Below are 20879 nucleotides of genomic sequence, written 5' to 3' on the forward strand. Positions count from 1 at the left end.
AAGGAAATGTTTACACGTCCACAGATTGACAAAATGAGTGTGGGGAAAGGATTTGGAATTTTTTTCCCCCTTTATCAGATCCCAGACTCTTCAAACTGAAAGGTTAATGTGTTTTTTCACATTTAAAAGCATGAGGTGTCCTAGATAGAGAAGGATTTCTGCTCCATTTTTTGAGGGGAAATATTAACTAGCATTAACCTTTCCAGGAAGCTTCCAAAATAACAACAGCAATGAATTACTTATGAGTGCCCAGTTTGAAACCAGGTTCCAGGAGATTTGATATTTAGAAAGCACTGACTGCCTGGCTTTTAAAATTCAAAGGCCTTTGAGGCACAAAGTAGATACTTGCTGCTCTTTGGGAAATGTTGGGTATTGCCTTCACTTCAGAACTGAAAGCCATTATCAAAATGATGTGCGGATGTATAAAGCCAGGATTGCTGTGGTACCTACTTAGTGTATAAATTAGGCACTGGTCGATCGCCACCATCCTCCTGACCCCGTGAACACCACATTCCTGTCAGTATCTTATCATTTATTCATACTGAAGTGGTATCTGTAAGTTTCAGCTATCTGAGGAGGAAGAAGAATTTTTGTTAGTTAATGAATAATTAACTTAGTCGAGTAGTGGAGAGGACTAATGCACACAGAGGTGATGAAAAATGAGTGTGGTTACAGAGAAAGTTTTCCTGCATTCATAATATAGTTTATATTTCTTTTTTGCTGAACTTGTAACTCCTGTCTAACTTTTACCTCTCCTCTATGAAACTCATGGACAACTGATTTCTACATGGAAAGTATTCTTTGCTGTAGAATTACCTGAATATCTCAGCTAAGATTGGCTTTTGTGGATAGCATCAGTGTCAGAATAATTATATTAGATTGTTACTTTCAGTTAACTGGAATCAACTCAGTAGCTACCAGTGTAGGTTCTTTGGTGTTAAATTTATAAAAAGAGAAAGGTTAATGAGCTTTATACAGGTATGTTTTTAAAAGGTCATGACTGCTCAGAGATGAAGCAGTCTGTAGGCTGGAAGAGATTGTTGTATCAATTTTCTCAATTTGCTATCAAATACAGGCAATAAAATTTCATAGTAATTTTTTTCTATTGAATTTAAAAGCTTATGTCTGGCTAATGTGGTCATAGTGATTTAGCTGCAAGTCAAGCTGTTTGTGAAGTGGAAAGGTTTAGGGTTTGTTCTATTGGATTTGGGACTATTCTGTGTATTTAGGATTCAGTCTCCTGCCTGCTGCAGCCCTGGCCAGACTGCAGAGCTGCTGCCTGAGCTGCTTTTGTACTAAACTGCAGTCCCTCCAGCTCTGTCAGGTGTCTGTAGTGGCACTGTGGGGCTGGACCAGTGATAAGTATATATCCACTAGGACACTCCCACCTTTCTGTTTATTTTGGGTTGGGCACTATTATTGCCCGATTTGAGCAAATAACAGAATCTGTTGTATCTATTATAATGCATTATCACTTGAACAGGCTCTTCTTCATCCTTTTTAAAAAAGCCTATGAAAATTCATCTCGGTCTCCCTGTAATATGTTTCAATCTCTCAGAAATTATCTGCAAATTCACCCCAGAGAGCTCCTTATATCTGCTGGGGTAATGGTCACCTTTAAAAGGTGACTTCATCCTTCTTACACTGTTAGTATGAAGCTGTCTTCATTTTAATTATGTTCCCTCTTGTTCTTGAGCACAAATGCAGCTACAGTTCCCAGCAGTCATTTTTTTGTGAAGAGCAGTAAGAAAATGTGAGATCTGAGGGATGGACAGATTAAGGCAATCTTGATATTATAGCCAAGCCTTTAAAGCACTGCAGGACTCATCAAGTCCATCTTATTAGCTCATTTTTAGTTATTAGATTAGCTTGCATTTCTGAATTGAGCCCAACCCTGTCATCAATTATTCTGGTTCCTTGAGCAATTTGATTTTGATCTGTATTTTACCCTTCCATTGCAAATCACTCATGTCTTCCTATTTAAAAGCTTAACAAAATTTGGTACAGGTTTAACTGCATTGGCATCTAATTTTTTTTTAGTAGTAATTTGCTTGTTTCTGCTTTGCTCATGATCCCTGGCTCTCTGTATTTAATAATATGCTCTGTTACAAAGTTTTTGCTTCTGGATTATTTGTTCCAGTGGTGTGTGGGGAGAACAATATCCTGTAAAGTGCTACAAGATGTGATGTACAGGTGTTGCTATTCTAGCTCTTTGAATTTCCTTCAACTTCTGTGGCTGTGCTTCCAACTGAGGATTTATTTTGCCCATTTTCTGAGGCAACAAGAGGAAGGATGGGGACCTTTCAATCTGTGTTTTCAGGGTATTACTGGTCAGGTTACCATCCCCTGGGTAATTTCGTAGCGCTCAATAATGTAGATGATTTGAATGTTTCCAACTACCTTGCAGTGAAACAGTGAAAGCGAAAGTTTATGACTAGTTACTTCTATGAAAGCAGAAAGGAAAAATGGACTTTTCTTTATTTGTTTCTTTGATTTTTGTTTTTTCCATTCCCTCTTTCACGTAGTGGTAATCACGATACAGTTGAAAAGTTTGGGTTTCTCTCAGAGCTGTGATGGACAAAGAAGGTGGTCAGTCACAGGGCCTGAGTGACCTCTTCAGTCCATTTAAGGGACTTGGCCAAGTCCCTGCTGAAGCAGGCTGGTAATTCATGTGCAGTGCTGCTGTTTCTTAGAGAGATTGAGTAACGTGTTCCCAGGTATTTAACTAACTTACCTTCTTCCACAGCAAAGAATTAGTGTTGCTAGACAGGGTTGCTGTCATTGGTGACCCCTCTAAAAGAAAGCTAATAAATTGCTTTTTAATTGGAAATGTATTTCTCTGTGCCACCATTTGAAATCTTTTATGTGGGAAATGCTTACAGCAATGTAGGTTACGACTGAGAATCATTCAGTTTTTAATAATTGTTACAAAAGTTTGGTCTAATCTTCTGCATAGCATGGGGCATATAAAACCTTGCTGTATGTTGAGCTTGTGATCTCTGCCTGAATAGAAGCAAATTTTATGCTGGTATCACAAGATGAAGTCTTGCCACTTTTTCTGTGATTTTCAGTGTTTTTTGTTACATGAAGCCCAGCCCAACAGAGCATTCAACAAATGGCATTATAGTATTTCTACACAAAGTATGTTGTCTTCTTATTCTGACCTTGACAAAACCCCAGACCTTCCTCTCTTACATTTCACTGAAGTTCAGAGCTCAAATCCCTGTTTTTCTCCAAATGCACCTATTTGTCAGTGAGGGTTGCTGTGTGCTGTCATTCTAATATTTGTGTTCTGTGCTGCATTGCCAGGGTCAGCAATGAAACATGATTATCTTGGGATCTAATGAAATAGTTTCCTGCCTCCTGTAATTCTCACAGTGGCTCAGACATTTAACCTTTTCACCCCCTTGGGACTAGCCTCATAATAAATATACTGCTAGGGCAGCAGAGCTGTCTCAATTGTTTGCTGTATTTCCAAGAAGTCAGATATTTTAAACACTTGAACATTTTGCTCTTCTTTTAATCCCCCCACATGATGGGGATTTTTTTGAGCACAGCCTGATAAACCTAGTATGTGTTCCGTTTGAGTCTTAGTATCTACATAAGTTTTAGAGTCATGAATTGTAGCATGCCAGGTATTGTCTGGAAGAATTTTTAAAGGCAGGAGTTCAAATATTTTCTACTATATTACATGGTTGGTTTTTGGGTTTTTTGGCCCATTTTCTTTTATCTTTATAATCTTTCTGTCATTAGAATATGTGGTGGGTTTTACCCTAGACATGGCTTGTGAGGAGGTTCTGGATCCTTGATTTTTCTCCCCTTTGTTTCTGTTCCTGTGATGTCTCTGGGCATGGTTTCATCACATGCCTGTGTTTCTCAGCTGTGAGAGGGCAGTGCTGGAACATGCTGCTACCAAACAGACTTGTATGGATTTACTTGGAGCACGTTAGTAAAAATGGATTGAGTAACCCTAAAAAAACCCCAATGAGTTGCTATTTTCAAAGCAGTTTTAGAGTCTTGGACAGTCTTCTAAATAAAAAAAAAATAGTTACCAAAAATTGTTGAAAAGAACTCCTTAACACCAATGTAGCATTAAGAAGCAGGAATTCTTTATTCAATGCTGGATGCACAAGGGAATATTTCCTCTGTAATATTGTGCATGCTGAGGACAGAAAGGGCTTCTGTTCCTCTACTGTTTTTTACATACATACTCATAGGTGTGAAAAATGCATATTATCTAATTGGCTCTTTGCAAATATTAAAATGATTACTGTATGTGTTATGTTGGAAAGTTAGGTTGTATTAATCTTTTTAAGCAGTGTGGTAAATATAGTTTTTAGGCTATAGCATAATATTAAAATAGAAACTATGTGATGTAAGATACTTTTTGTAACTAGCCCAAGGAATGGATAAGATAACCAAGAAATTCTTCACACAGAGATAACAGCAGCAAGACACCAAGATCTCAAGAGAGGAATTATTGCCTCCTTATCAGGAAAAGCCAGACTTTGTGGGGACCAAGGTGTGATTGATTTACAAGATGAGGAGGAGAAGTTGACTATAAACAGAAAAATCCCTAGTTTGAAAGGAATGTTTGCATCATGTGTAAGATATATGAATATGCAACAGGCTATTGCTTTTAAGGGTTAATCCTTTGTTAGAAAAATGTGTTTCTATGGCAGACTGCCAGACACCTGAACATCTGTAATTCTTTGCTTTTTATTGTCTTTTATTGTCCTAACTCTGATTGTCCAAATTCCTGTTGCTGCTCTAGGTTTTATTACTATTTTATAACTATTTTATTACTATTAAACTTTTAAAATTTTAAAACAAGTGATTGACGTTTTTCACAATAGGTTTTCCTATTGTGAAAAGAAGAAACATTCCTATGATAACCATTTCCCCAGAGTCATTAGCATATATTTCCTGCCATTGGCACGTGTGTTTCTTTTCCCAGGGATCCCTCCAGTGGTTCCTGGTGATCCTGAATTTATATTTTGACAGCCCCATGAACACAGTGCTGCTTTCCAAATTAGGAGAAAAGTTGATGTAATTGGTGTAATTCATTAATTTGTGGGTCCTTTAAGTGTAGTTTTACCCCTTTCCTTGGTGAATGTTTATCATAGTTTTGGTTGTATGGTTCCACAGGCTAATGATTTTGCAAAATGATTGTTGTATTAACCCACCAGGTGCAAACAATTCTTCATCTGGCAATGAATCAATCTCCTTCTTGGAGTGTTCTGGAATCATCAACACTGGTGTGCAGTTAGGTGTATGTGCAGGTAATTACCAAGCAGTTCTTTGTGCTATTTCTGTCTTAAGCAACAGAATCATGATGTGTTAAGTTCATTTTTTTCCTTGGAATTCTGTTCTAATTGATTTCTTTTCAGAGATCTAGCAGTGTAAGTCTGAGTTCTCCATAATGACAGCCTTTTAAATTTGCATTAGAGCAGAAATGTATGTTAACTTTATACTTCAAATTTATGAAACATAATTCATTCTGTTCTTCATTCCTTGATTTTTCCTTCTTAGCTATGCTAATTGAAGTTTGACTGAAATGTCATCTACACAGATTTTGTATGAAGTTACCACTGTTCTTAGAAGTCTGGCTTAAGATTCCCAATAGTAAAGGTGGTTGCAATGATATTTTGACCCAAGGGACTATCTGTGAATCCAAAAAATCCACTCATATCCATGAATGCAAAAGAAATAAGTTGTTTGATGACACTGTATTTTCACTTAGCGCTTCTTTTTCCAATGATGTGTGCTCCCTACAAATTAACTCATAGATGTGTGGCAGTTCAGAGGTTCGAGTTTAAGACAAACAGAAAAGAAACCATCAAATCTCTCAGGAATTGCCTCAAAGTGGGAGTCAATAGGGAAATCTTTGTCCCCCTCATATATGTGAAATACTTCAATTAACTGACATATCTTTCCAATGTGGATTTGTCTGGCACTCAAAAAGCTCTTTGTAAAGCAATGGATTGAAAATGAGCATCCCTATATAGCAAGCTGCATCCCTGTCAGGTGTCATGTTGTAATAGTATTTTTTAATCTAAAGAGTTATCAGATATGGTACAGTATAAATTACACATGTAGATTAGAAATGCTTTTTCAGTAATAGAAGTGTTTCATAACGCAGGCTATGAGAGGCTAACATTAATGGAAATTACTTACAGCTTGTTTTGCACTGAGGTGATCCTGGTTCTTTTGGGATCCAGGTAAGAAATATAAATAGGCATTGGGTATCTAAGTTCTCCAATGACAGATGGGGAATTTTAGTGAGAGACAGGAATCTTGCATCCCTCCTGACACTGGGACCCTGCCTGCTGTGGCATTGGGTGAGCCCAGGATGGCACAGAGTATCCTGTGTCCCTTCCATCCATGGTCGTTGTCACCAGCCTTTCTGCTCACCTGGAATTCTTAGAGGTCTTAATCATAAGAAATGTTCATCAATCACTGATAGTGGTCAAGTTTGGAAGATGGGCTTTGCTCTGAAAATTCTCTTGGATGATTTGCTCCACTATTTTCTCTCAGTAGAATGATAGCTCTTGTACAAGGTGCATATAGTATTTCAAGAACATGACAATGCGTTTACATAGACTTACAATTGAGTATATATTGTGCACATGCATGTTGATTTTGCGTGAGCTAATTATAATATTGTGTAGAGCAGCCCCACAGTATCTAAGGCATGCACAGGAGCAGCAGTGGTGGTTAGTGTGCCAGGGCAGGCTGGTGTGATGTGCCACAGGGACCACACGCACGTGAAAAGGAAGAAAAGTTGTGTGTCACTGATTCCAGACTGCAGTTTTGCAGCTTCACCACTCACTACAACATTGCAGAATGAATTAAAACTTGTGAATTGTGAGGTGTGCTTTTGGCAAAGTACTCACTGTGTTACCTGCCCGGTGAGCCAGTGTACTTCTGGTAACATGAGGAGGTCTTACAGTGGGTCGTTATGGTTAGAGGGGTAGACTTTTTTTAAACTTAAAGTCATATCCCAAATGAGGCAAACTATTTGTCCTTCTGGAGACCTTATGGAGTGTGTATGTTATAAATGAGAAGCTTGAATAGGCCAATATTCAAGCAGCAATCAATTTATTCATTAATATGGTAAAGTATAAGCAATACAGCGCTGGGTACAGTGGGGGAAGTTTTCCCTCCAACTGCACACTGATAGTTGAGGCTTACAGGTACTTATAGGGGTACTCATAAGCTTTATCAGCAGTTTCTATTCCCAGGTTTTACTCATCAGCAGTTTCTATTCCAAATTTTTACGTCACAATTCTATACACTATTGTGATTTAGTTTTTCTCAGGATGTATCCCAAAAGGAGTATCCCAGGTGGTCGTGGTCTGAGTTCCGATAGAAGGAGGAAGTATCCCATCTGGTGAGGTCCAGCTCCCCAGATGTGGGTCCACCTTTTAATTGCAAGGACTATAAATCTCATAAGAGTGATGTCCAGCTTCCCTTAGTTGAAACTAGAAATCCTTGAGTTGATGTTCATCTTCCTTTCTCAAGCTGCTTTTTACTGTTTTGTTAAGGCATGAGATAAGCATATTTCCTTTTTATATATTCTAAAACTATAGTTTCAAAGATCCTTACTACAAGCAATATTCTAAAATTAAACTTCGAAAGGTTATTATTGCAAAACTCTTTAAGGCTTAACTACAAGCAGAAAGTTCTTGTCAAAAAGCAACATCCTTAACGCATTAATTCAAATGCTCCTAAATCAACTTAAGACTTATAAAGGTTAATTGCAAACAAAGGACAGAGTCAAAGGCCTTCTTCCATGCTTTACTTCCTCAGTTATTTATTAGAATTCATCTTTATATGTGTCCCATGGTTGGTTTCCACACATATCACAATCACAAATACACATGGTACCTGGCATGAAATGCAGCTTTGTATTTCACAGTGTAGGTGTTGCTAATTTTGCAGAATGAATCAGATGTCTGACTTCCACCTACCCGCAGTCCTTTTTTAACAGATTTAATTCTTTCACACTCTCATGCATTCTTGAATTCTCAAGACGTGTGTGTGCACACATGTGGTCACATCAAGGAGCATTTGTGTGATAAGGGATCAGGTCCTTAGCATGTGTCTTACTGACTGGTTATGACAAACTACTTATGTGCATTAGAAGTGGATGGTGGGTTAGATATTGTGCATTATATTTTATTTCATCCTTCCAGAAGAGCGAATTTCAGAGTTGTCTTTATATGGATATTTTATGGTTTCACTCCTGTTCTTCATTATCTTAGCACCTTATCTTTGGGTCAGCTTGTTTATCTTTTTCTTTTACATGAAATCATATCTATGATACCATAGCAAATAACTGCTAACTTTCCTTTTAACCTCTGTTCTGCTGTTTCCTTTGGTGTGTGTTTGAGCACATGTGCAGACACGTAGAAATATCTTTGTACTTCATTGGTGCTGATGTTCATTGTTTTGCTTTAAATCTCTTTAGAAAAGCAGGAAACCATCCACCTCTATTTGTAGGAAGCATTGATATTTGCATTCTGCTGCTGCAGTTGTGCAAATGGCCATCACCCCGTTCTGTGACAGCTTGCTAAGTATCAAGTTCAGGGATGTGTGAGAGCTTTCCTTTCTGGAAAAGAAAGGGACAGCTCCTGCATCCAGTGCCGGGACAGATTTAGGCAGCCAGCTAAGCACTCCCTGGCTGGCTGCTGACTGAGGTGTTCTCCTGGCTGTGCCACTGATTCTCTGCTCTGCAGGCCACCCATCCACGTGGATGGGTGTCAAGGGAGGAAAGAAGACTTCCTATTTAATGAAAACTACTGCTGTGAAAAGCAAGATGCTAGAGGGAAAATCCTGATGATGCTGAAGTGCTTTGAAAGCCTCTGTGAACATAAAGTGGTTGCTGAAAGAGCTCAGAGAGACAGGTTTTGCTGTTTTTCAAGAGTTTGTTGTTTAAATGGTTTGTAATTTGCTGGCAACTTCCACGTGAGCAAATATAGTCAATCAGGAGCTGGAATAAAGTGTCAGAAATAAATATATACAGAATCCAGAAATAAATACCCAAGGGGAAAATCTGGGCTTCACTGAAGCCAGTGAAATCTCTGGTTGCTCTTTCAGTAGAACTAGGTGAGTCATGGAAGCTCAGCTTGCATAGGTTTCTGCAGTTATCTTACAGTTGGGAAGGTAAGTCACCCTGAGACAAAGCTGCTGAAAAAGCAAAAGCATATTATCCTCTTAAACTTGTTATCCTTTGCAAATTGCTCACTGGGAGACAATATATTTCACAAACATCATCATCAGGCAGTGTTATATGTTTGACACTGTCAGGGAGCAAGGCTGGCAACTACTTAAGATTTTGGTTGACCTAAGACAGGTCCATCTTATAACGATGCCTGCAAGCCTGGATGTTGCCTCTGATTCCTGGTCTCATTGTTTTGTGTGTGGTTTTCACATCCCATCCTCTGTGCAGATGACTTCCTCAGTGTTCATGCAGGAAAAGGCAAGTAGTGGAGGCAGAGCTGAGCCCTTGAGCAAAAGCACTGGGGAAGCTGTGGCTGGACACATGGCTTGGGTTGCAGATTTCTTACTTGTAAAGCCAAATCTTTGTTGGATGACTGCCTTTTGCTTCTGTTGGGGTGACAAATGGGATCAGTCTGGAGCCCTGCTGCAGTTGGACACGTAGGTTCACAAATGCACAGCATGGGGCATGGTCTGTCTTCTTCAATTTCTCGTTGGGTTGGCTTGAGATAGACACGTGTGGATGCAGCAGTGCCTGGAGCAGTGCCAGGCATTCCACCTTCTCACGCAGCCTCCTGTGTCAGACACATCCCTCTCTCCTCCTGAATAGATCTTCTGGCCAGCAAATACACCAAGTTCCTTTCATCACTGTCTCTGCTTTGGTTGGATGAATGGACAGGTTTTTTTTAATCATGTGTTTGTTTGGTGTTTTTTCTTATTAGTATATGCTAAGTGAATTAAAGCTGTCTGAGGGTTACAGTGGCACAATTTATGGCAATCCCATTCTTTGAGTCTCACTTTTTTGAGAGGGTTGAATAGGCAAACTGTTGTTGCTGTAACATAATTACCAGTACCACCATATCCCTTAAAAACTCACTTGCTCTGGAGACATGAAGTTATCCAGCACTTGCAGTGAGCACCCAGCTGCAAGAGCATTCTGTCAAACAGCTGTGTGCACTGCACTGATCAATGCCAATGGAAGCATAAGGTTCCCCGTGGTAATTCTGTGGCTGGCAGTATTCTAATCAAACTTTCCTTTGAAAATAAGTTGAGAGGTCTGTAATTTTGGCCTCTTGTTCTGAATAGCATGCTTTTATTTAGAGATTTTTTCAACTTAACTTTTTAGGATTTTCTGTAAATGCCTGAAGCAGCAGAAATCTCTGGATAATTTTTCTTTCAAACGTTTGGTTTAAAAAATTATTGTTCTGAAAGGTAATGTGTGCCTCCTGCCAGCTTACACTCCATCTCCAGGAACTGGAATGTGGAGCTCTTTCCCTGTGTTCCATTGTCCAAGGTACTTGCTAAGCACAACTCTGGTTTTCACATGCTGACATTGAGTCATGTGTCAAGGAGAAAGTTAATTCTTACTAATTACCTGTGGAGTAATCAGAACTGCTGTGCTGGCAATCCACATAAAGAACTGCAGAGAATAGGAGTGTAAGTGTATCCAAGCAAATTAAGGCTTTAAATTTAATGAGCATGATTACTTTAGTAGGATATACAGAAAACATGTGTTCTGTAAGTATAATTGTTAATGAAATTCCTATTTTGGAAGAATTTTATCAGACCTTTTTCTGCCCTGACTGCTATAGGCCCAAGACTCATCTTCCCTTGTTACTATGAATTTGGCTTAGATGGAGCCTTACTGTCAGGGTCAGATTTTTTATGACTGCTACAATACAACTGGTTGAGTGTGCTGGTGGCACAAATAGTTAAAACTCCAGGTCCCTTTGTGCTCTTGGCGTTAAAACTTCATGTCTCTGTACGATTAAATAATTTAAATAATCAGATTTGTTTATTACAGTACAACCACATTGGTCTTGCTTTTGGTCATCTCCAGTTTTAGGCTGGTGTTGAAGACACCTAAGGAAATGGCCAACTGTGAGTCATGGCTCTTTGAGCTGCATGGTCCATGGGAAGTGTGGTGTCTGCCAGTCCTTCCAGCACAGAGTTGCTCCCTGAGTTTGCAAGAGGTTCCTGAAGGTGATCTTGTCCATCACCTGACCAAGGTTCAAAGTTAAGTGTTGCTCAGGGTCTTGTCCTGGACCCTGAGTTTGGAAATCTCCAAGGATGGAGGGTACACAGCTACCCTGGGCACTTATTTTGCTGCCACGCCACTCTCAGGGTGGATTTTCCTTTGTTTTGTGTGTGTTTCCTTGGTTTCAGATTGTGACCTTGTATCTTGCTCTTTTCCTGTGCAGTGCTGAGAAGGATCTGACTCTTTGCTCTGTCCCCCTTCAAGTGATTCACTAAGCAGCTGGGGTATTTTTATTATTCACTACCAGCATGACTTTGCTTAGACCATTCCTAAAATGTTCTATAAATGCAGTCTGACTATGGAATGTCAGTTTACATGTGGGGAACTCACGTGAAATAACTAGAATGTCCCAGCAGGCTGGCAACTCCTAAAGAACTGGATTTTGGCATTGATTCTTTGCTGCTTTATTCAAGCAAGCACAGGAGAGAGAACTGCAATTATTTTAGCCATTTCATAGTTAGAAAAAGAGAAGAAAATCAGTTAGAAAAGAAAAAAATTATGTTTTTCTAAAAAGGGGGTTTTGGTGCTCAGTGCAAATGTAATAGGGCCTCAGTGGAAGGCTGGTTTCCATCTCTGCCTTTGTGCCCATTTTGTTTAAAAAAAAATTAAAAATCTCTTGATAGTCTTACATGCTTGTTCTGGTAGTGCTTCTATTGGTTTTAATTGAAATTTTGTAATAGCTGGATGTTGGTCTGGTAGTAATTTGTGCAGAATTGTAAGCCTCCTTATGTTTCATTAACAAGATATTAATTATTTTGTTTATAGAAATAATTTAATTATTGGCCATATAATTTTGAACAGAGCTGCTTTAGAATTACCAGCATGAAACTAATTTGTTGCATTGTAGATAAGTGGTGCTCTTTGTTAGAAGCTTCCCCCTTCTTGTGTTTTCTGTGCCTGGAGGGAATGCTTAGGGCTGGGGAATTGAAATTCCCATCTAGAGTGCAGTTAAAGGCAATTAAATGGAAATTCTCATTCACTCCCCCTTTTGCTGGATTGCAGGTGAACAATGGATATTGGCATTGAATGCTCACTTTCATGGTAGTGCTTTCTTCTTCTCTATAAATATTTCCTAACCATCACATTTAGGAGTGGTTTTGTTCTCATTTATAAAAAGGCAGAGTGGTTGCCTGAGGCCTCACATATTGATGGAGATCAGCACACTGTGTACTGGGACTGCAGAAGCATGGCTGTGTCTGTAGCTGAGCTGAATATAAATCTCTCTGTGTTTTCTGAAGGCTTTGTTGATTAGCATCTGATATAAGAATTTCAAGAGGACTGTGGATACTGAAGGGATCCACTGAGAACAAACAGAAGCAGCTGTGTTGTTCGCTCTTTTACCCAAATCGTCCTTGGGGAAAAGCCTATGAATTGTTGACATTTGTCCTACTGCTCTACATCAGCAAATAGACTCAGGATTAGTTATGTTTTCCATGTAGCTGATCTCCTTAGCATTTCTGGCAGGGGTAAAACCTCCATCACCTTGGCTTGCAAGTCCCTTTTGCAAGTGAAATCTCTTATGCAGATATTGACTTGTGTGACTCTATCATTGCAACAGCATTTGCGTTTTTATTGGAGAGAGTTGAATTAATAAGCTGGTATTTGGAGATAAAGCTAAATGCTTTTTGCCTTTAGGTGGTAGCTTTTGCAAGTGTCCTTTATAGATTTCTCTGTTTCCTGTACCATGCACATAGAGTCATTAAGGTTGGAGAAAATCTCTAAGGTAAAATCCAAACTTTGACCAAACACCACCATGTCAACTAAACCATAGCACTGAGTGCCATGTCCAGTAATTTCTTAAACATTTCCAGGGGTGGTGATTCTACAACCTCCCTGGGCAGCCTGTTCCAATGCCTGACCACCCTTTCAGCGAAGAAATTCTTGATGTTTTATCTGAACCTCCCCTGGCGCAGCTTGGGGTGATTTCCGCTTGTCCTGTCATAACCATAGTATCTTTTATTTCATATCATGGATGGATCTATTCTAACATCCTTTTCACTCAGCAGCAGATACTCTCCTCTACACTTTTCATATGGGAAGTTGAGCATTCTCAATTATCTGTAGCAAAGCATGAATTGAAAAAACCCCATGTCCTTTAGAGTTTAATCATCACCATTTTCAAAAGGCAGACTACTTGCATGAGAACAGATAAGAACCCCCAGTTTGTTAGCTTGCTTCATATTGACTGCAAAATATTTAACTTTTTTTTTTTTTTGCAAGATGGGGCCTATGAAGTAAAAGGTATGTTGTTGCATTAAGAAAATAAAACTCAAACACACAAAAATCCCATTCATCTTTTGTTCCATAGAGCATAAAACCGATCATCTTGATCTGGAAATCTTGAAACTACCAATGCTTAGCTAGGTGTTTGGGTACAATGGAATTTTGATGAATTGTCTCATTCCTTTTGATTGGGGAACAGGTAAATCTGGGAGCCTTGTTTCATGTTCTGCGCTGAAAGGTAAATTAGTGATGAGATGGATGCTCAATCTTGTGCCTCAGCAGAAGAGTTCAGCATCCTGCTTTGCTGAACACAGGAGGAGTCAGACAATCAGCTGTTTTCAGCTAGCCTGTCAACCTAGAGGTTCATGATCTAGTTTTCTTGCTTATAAGCCCATGCTGATTCAGGCTGTGTTCTCAATCTGGTTTTGAGTTTTCAATCTGCTTCCCTGCATGTGCTGTCCATCTCACATGCACTATCCACACAATGCCTAATAATTTTTTCTTCTGTCGTCATTAAGCATGCATCTGCCTGTGTTTTGATTGCAATATGCCAAGTATTTGCATTTGAGTGCTTTAATAACTTCAGTATTGGCTTCCAAAAGGAAACTATTGACCTGTCTCAGCCATCTTAAATTAATATGAGAAGGTCATGCCAGCTGCATAAAGATTTAGCTTATGTTATGACAAAATTTAGAGGTCTAAAACTTGGTAAAGTTTTAAGAAAGCAGATATAATCTTCTTTGTGACTAGAACCCATCAGTCACCCCTGCAATGGTGTTTTTTGCTGTTGCACTGCTGAGAAACGTGTTGGGTTTGGATTCAGTGCCACATCACAAGTTATGGAGGAAGCAGCTTTGTACCAACTGAGTTTGAGGGAAGGAGCAGATCCTGCTCAGCCTTCCCTAGAGGGGATTTTCTCACAGACCTGTCTGCCACTGATGGTCCTTAGCAGAAAAAATTCAAAGAACTCTGAGCTTTTTGTCAATGAATTTTGGAAAAAAAAAAACCAAACTAGAAAAATACTCATATATAATAAACTTTAAAAAAACTCTTAGCATAGGGACACAGGATTGCAAATGACTAAAGGAATATTTGGTGATAATGGATATTCTAGTTGTGCAACAAAATAAGGCTTGTTCCTAGAACTAACCCATAGCATCCTATGCTATGAGCAAAGATTTCCATCTGTGGTGCCATACTGACATTTGACTAGGAAACATGCTACCCTCTTGGATAATCCAGGCTCTTTTCTCCCTGCTTTTGTGCTATCAATGTGGAGGTAACCAATACATAATACATCCATGATTCTGCTTTGCTGCAAGTTAGCAGCCCAAATAGGTAATCATTGGAACAAGTTCAGTGCTGTTGCATTATGCATTAGAAAAAAACTACAGCCAGTGTCAAAGCCATAAAGGTAGGCTGCCTGCTGGTCCTGATAGCAGTCAGGTTGTGTTTACTGCTTATTAATTATCCCAGAGTAGAAGAATGAATTTCTGTGAAGCATTTCCAAATTCCAGCCCCAGGAGGTTATTAGTAAAAATAAAAGTGAAATTCAGAAATAGCAGCCTTCATTACCTACTTAAGTTTTAAACTAATCTTTTGCATGTGTGCTGCTTTCTACACCTAAATTAGAAATCTAGCTTCTCTTTTTAGTTTTTTTCTTGAAGTGGTAAATATAATTTTTGTTTTAGACATCATTTTATGTCACTGCACATTAGCTTTATACTGCCATTTATATTTATCATATAACTATGACATGTCAGGAGCAATCAGTTTTCTATTGTTCCTTTGTAGATCTGTGCCCATTTTGTTCACAGCATTATTTCTGTCATACTTGTTTGCTTCTCACACTGGAATTTCCATCTGGGGTTACTTAGAGTTCAACAGTAAATGGTGATTTTCCTCCAAAGTTACACCTTTCTGCATGATCAAATTTGATCTCTTCCTTGTGCGCATTCACTTTTACCATCCTTTATCATGACCTCAAGTAGTGATCACTATTTTATTCTTCTCAAAGTTCCAATTTTAAGATGCCTTTGAAAAATCATGGTTGTGTTACACAGTTCTGAGGTTTCAGGAGAGACGTGTATACATTGTTTAATGGTGTCTTGTTACTTGAGTTTTACAACCAATTTATTTAAAAAAGCATCTTCTAACTCAATCAAGAGCGTCCTTCCAAACAAAAATCTTGAGAGAATTGATGGGACCAGAGTAAGATGAAAATCTGACTGCTCTCTGTTAGGACAGTCTTTGTTGAAGCAGTAGACTTGCCTCAGTCTTTGTGGCTGATCTGAGCTGTTGTGCCCACTCTGGGAGGGGGTTTCTCAAGGAAACAGAAGCCCTGCAGGGCTGCACAGCCCCTTCTGGATCCAAACTTGAATCTGGAAGATGTCAGGAAATCCCCACACTGTGATTACTGAAACCAAGAGCCGACAAGGGAGCAACAGTGATTTCTAAGTGGTTTTAATGAGGAGTTCCAGCAAGCAGTACCGTGCTCAAAAAAGCAGTGGTAATTAACTGATACATCTGCACAGCATAGTACAGCATCTACTCAGAATACCTGAGTCCATTCCATGAAAATACCAAGACATTATTCATGAACCTCTGCTTTGCTTTTGCATTGTTTTTCCTCTCCCTTTCCAGTCATGTCACAGGAAAGCTGTATCTTCACTCAGGCTTCCATGGCAGGCTGGTATTCCCACATATACAGCACCACAAGATCTATTCAGCAAACCAGTTTATATCCACCACGTTACCCAATTGCAAGTGAACTTCCTTTAACTTGCAGTCCAGGTCATCACCTTCTCATGTCAGCACAGTTACTTGAAATATTTCACATCATAGCAAGGTTGTAAGATCTTACAGATAAGTAAGTGTATTAAAAGATAAAATCAAAATAGAACAAATATTTGGCTACCAGCTGAAAAGTACTGATATGTGATTTAATTTAAAAGTGATCAATCTCATGGAAGACTTTAAGTGGAAATGTCTGGAAAGTTGAAACCTTTTGGTGTTCTGTACAGGCTATGAAATAGAGAAGCAGAACTTTTTGCTTGCTTATAATTAAGAGGTATTTCATGTTCATCTCCTTGTTACCTTGATCTGCATAATTACAATATCAAAAGTGAACTATGCTTGCTTGCTTTCCTGCCCCTCATTTTAACATCTTGCTAGCAGTTTAAGGAAGGAATAATCTAATATGGATGGGTTGGGATAGGCTTGGCCATCAAAGAAATTATGAAGAAATTCTACTATACAGGTCACTGAGCACTGGGACAGATTGCCCAGAGTTTATGGAGTCTCCCTCACTGGAGCTATTCAAGAACTATCAGGATGCAATCCAGTGCCATGTGCTCAGGGATGACCCTGTGGTTGGACTAGATGACCCACTGGTCCCTCCTAACTTGATCTGTTCTGTGATATAGTAATGCTCAAACTGGTTTCATAGGAAAAAAAATAAAGTTTATATATTTTGTGTGGTCATAGATACAAGGAAGTGTGGAGAACATATTGTATTAGGGTCGCCCCCAGACCAAGGAAGGAATGATGAATCTGACTCCATGTTATCAGAAGGCTAATTTATTATTTTATGATACTATAATATATTAAAGAATACTAAAGTATATTAAAGAATACAGAAAGGATACTTAGAGAAGGCTAAAAGCATAATAATGAAAATTCGTGACTCTCTCCAGAGTCCCGACACAGCTTGGGCCCAATTGGCCAAAGAGTGAAAACAACTCACAGCAGAAACCCATGAAACAATATCCAAACACATTCCACATGAACAAAACACAGGAGAAGCAAATGAGGTAATTATTGTTTTCATTTTTCTCTGAGGCTTCTCAGCTTCTCAGGAGAAAAATCCTGGGCAAAGGGATTTTTCAGAGGATGTGAATGTGACAAGTACACAGTAATTTTCCACTATGATGAGCACCCTCCCCAAAATCTATATTCATAGCTGTTCTCAAACGTCACACATGCTAAAAGTGCACCTTCAAAGTACATTAGGGAAAACCTGGTATGCATCTGGAAGGGTGTCATCACTGTGTACTGGTGTTGAACTGTAGTTCTCTGATAGAGAGAGGACTCCAGGTAACACTTATTCATGAGCTTCTCCACCCCTGCAAATCCTACCTGCTCTTCTGCTGTGTTTTGGTTGTACCCCTTTATATTTGTTTTATAAATCTATTTACAATTTGTAAATACAAATTGCAATATTTGTATTATTTGACTTTATTGACTGCTTTATTTGACTGGTGCTTTTTGCTCAGTCTCAAACTGGGAAAAGTGAGCCATAAGTATGTAGAGGAAGATAATTTATTAGCAGTGTTCCCAAATCATTTGTCATAGATTCACAGATATCAGTGCTTAAGTTTCATTAAATTGAATTTCATGTTATTTGGAAAATCCTATTTGGAAGTTGCTGATGCTTGCTATTTCAGTAACGTACAGCTTTTTGAGAAGACAGCTGGGTTAATACATTATTGAATATTTTTAGAATCCTTTAATGCTGAGTTCACAGGATTCTCCAAGTGAAGTAGACTTAAAAGCTGAGAAGTTTTGAAGAGAGTTTTACTTTTACTTTGAAGTTTCTAAGGGTTGCTTCAGTTCTAGTGCCAGTAAAACTTAGAACATGTTCTGGAAGGTTATAAATAGCAGCAGTGAAACAATGGATTTAATTTGGCAAGGCAAAGGAGGCCACAGCTTACAGTGGGTACAAATGTGTGCTGTGGTTTTACAGAACTGGTAGAAATTAGGCTTTTAGGGATAATTTTTCACTGAAGTAGCATGTAACCATGACTCAAATTTCCCTCATGTATTAGGAGAGAAAAAAAAATGGTGTTCTTTCAGATGAGTTCACTCGGGTTTAAGATACATGAGAGAACTTCTGCCTGTGTTAGGCTAAATAGTCTTCCCATTAGAAGCCCTCCTTTGGCTTTCTCCAGAATCAGGTCATGTCATTTTCAACTAAGTGTCTTTTTTTTAAAGGTAATACACTCAAATCAGGTTTTGCTGTTATTTTATATTTTATTGCTATTTTTACTTTTTGTGTCTATTATTTTATTATATTAATTTTTATGTTATTCTCTTTTTGCTGGGTTTTTCCCCCATTTTTTATAGTTAAATGATCTTTCTATCATGTCTACTATTATGGCTTGTAGTTAGCTTTCTTTTAGGTTACTCCTAGAGCTGTCAAAAATAACATCAGAAATTGTCACTGAGGAATACTGTCTTGTAAAATTGATCACTGTAAGCCAGTAACAATAAGACAAGGACTGAAATTCTCTCTCTATTTAAACATTTCTCAAACAGTTAAATATCCAACAGAAGCAAAAACCACTGAGTATAAATGAAATGGCTCACACAGTCTGTGTTCAGCATCCCAGAGGTGTAGATGGCCACTGCTTGGTTCTCAGCTCATTTATTTTTCTTCCAGGTTATAGGAACATTTTTCCTTACCAGGAGATGAGCTCCTATAGGAAAGGGTTGTTGGAAATGGAAAGCAGTTCAGTGAGATTTATCAGCTATTTGTGCTCTTTAAGCCAAAACAAACCACGTGTTTATTTTGCGGAACCAGAGAAGAAAGGAGTTGATGAATTATGGGCTGACCTCGTGCAGGAGGATTAAACACTGGCACTAATTAATGGCCAGTTAGCAGAGCACCATCTTGATCTCAGTGATGGTCAGCTGCATGGGGGCCATAAATCCAGACTGCAAACAGGAGCATCCTCAAGATGCTTCATTCCAGCCAAGTGGCATGGTGGCCCTCAGCTGCTGGGACAGTGTTTAATAGGTCAGAGTTTGGGATTTGCAGATCTATCCCATTCCTGCTGGCTGTGCAGCTGCTCAGTACTGTTGATAATTGTTCTGATTGTTCAGCTGTTGGTAATTGTTGCTTCAGTAGGTTTTTACTGTGCTCTGTTTTCCCCTTGCAGGCTTTTGGCCAGTCCTTCTCCGTGCACCGCAAAGTGGCGGAAGATGGCGAGACGCGGGAAGAGACCCTTCTCCAGGAGTCTGCATCCAAGGAAGCCTACTACCTGGGCAAGATTCTGGAGATGCAGAACGAGCTCAAGCAGAGCAGGGCTGTGGTCACCAACGTTCAGGCAGAGAATGAGAGGCTCACTGCTATTGTCCAAGACTTGAAAGAGGTAAATGGGGCTGAATTTCTTTAGGGTATCATGGATAACGTGGTTCTGAGTATACAAAATATTACAGGAAATGAAAATGCTCACCTCCCAGTCTGTGATATTCCCAGAAACCACATGGCCTGAGAAGGCTACAATTTAATTATATTATAAAATATAACTTTTGTTGAGTTTAAACAACACCACCACCACCACCTTAAAAATGTAATAAAACCCAATTCAACAAGCTGTAATTTCTAAGCACCCTTAGCATTTTGCATTGTATTTTATAGTACTGCATTTTACATAAACACTTTTTCTGCACTCTTCTGATATTCATGCATCTCTTCTCTTTCTCAGCATTTACGTAATTTCTCAGGTATTCTGGACTGCCTAGAATTAGATGAAGCTTTTGCTGATTTTCTTTTACTGTAAAGCAAAATTAAAATGCATGCTCATATTGAGAAAATGGGTTACAGTAAGGAAGCCAGATTATTGACCATATGAGACATTGAATAATTTTGATGGAGAATTAAGTAGTATTTCGTAACTTATCTTTTTTCCTATTGGAATCTGAAAATTATGGAATGTAGCAGAGCAAGTACATGCAGGGGAATGCAGCCCTTGGAAATGAGCCCACATCTTGCCTGCATTCCCTGGGAATGCTTAGACTTAGGGATTCTCTGCACTGTCCAGCTGCTGAAGGATATGTTTCCTATGTGAATCTGGAGAGTGATTACTTAATGCATTAATTTGTTAATATTAACAGTTGCCATGTTTTCTGTAGCTGGATGGAATAGCATCCTTTTAGCCTACAGAAAGCCCTGGAACAGGGTATCCCTGGAACTGAGGCCTTTACTCCCATTGAACATTTTTATTGTACTGCACTTGCCCATAATACAGATCAGGTTTCAGGAAGAAGTAGTACACATATGCCAGCTGTTCCCATATTCCAATTAAAATATTTGATTGAGATTGCTGTAGCAGTTGTTGCCAATGAAAATGAAATGTATTTTTAATTATTTTTGATCTGTTTGTCCTAAAATCCTATCCTAAAATCTTCCTGGTGGCAGACAACCAGCTGCTGACAGCCCTACCTGTTTGGTTTAGCTCACATGCCCTGATGACTTGGGGTTCAGACACAAACGAACAACCAAGTTAGAAAAAATGCACATTTATCTTTGTACTCCATACTTTTCCTCTGGGACTCCTTCAAATGCAAATCTCCCTTCCATTTTCCATCATGGTTATTGATCTAAGTTTGTTCA

At 38.9% G+C, this 20879-nt stretch overlaps 1 protein-coding gene across 5 annotated transcripts in view; it reads left to right on the forward strand.

Moving 5' to 3' along the window:
- The window catches only part of BICD1 (BICD cargo adaptor 1), a 167841-nt gene that overhangs the window by 67790 nt on the left and 79172 nt on the right, over positions 1-20879 (forward strand). For all 5 annotated transcript variants that reach the window (XM_054281842.1, XM_054281841.1, XM_054281837.1 and 2 more), the window contains exon 2: positions 19423-19635. In XM_054281842.1, coding sequence (XP_054137817.1) covers positions 19423-19635 — 213 coding nt within the window. The remainder of the gene's footprint in view (positions 1-19422; positions 19636-20879) is intronic.

This window comes from Melozone crissalis, unplaced genomic scaffold (assembly GCF_028551555.1).
Source record: "Melozone crissalis strain CALT ecotype California unplaced genomic scaffold, PUWL_Pcris_2 ptg000033l_1, whole genome shotgun sequence".
Classification (NCBI taxonomy): domain Eukaryota; kingdom Metazoa; phylum Chordata; class Aves; order Passeriformes; family Passerellidae; genus Melozone; species Melozone crissalis.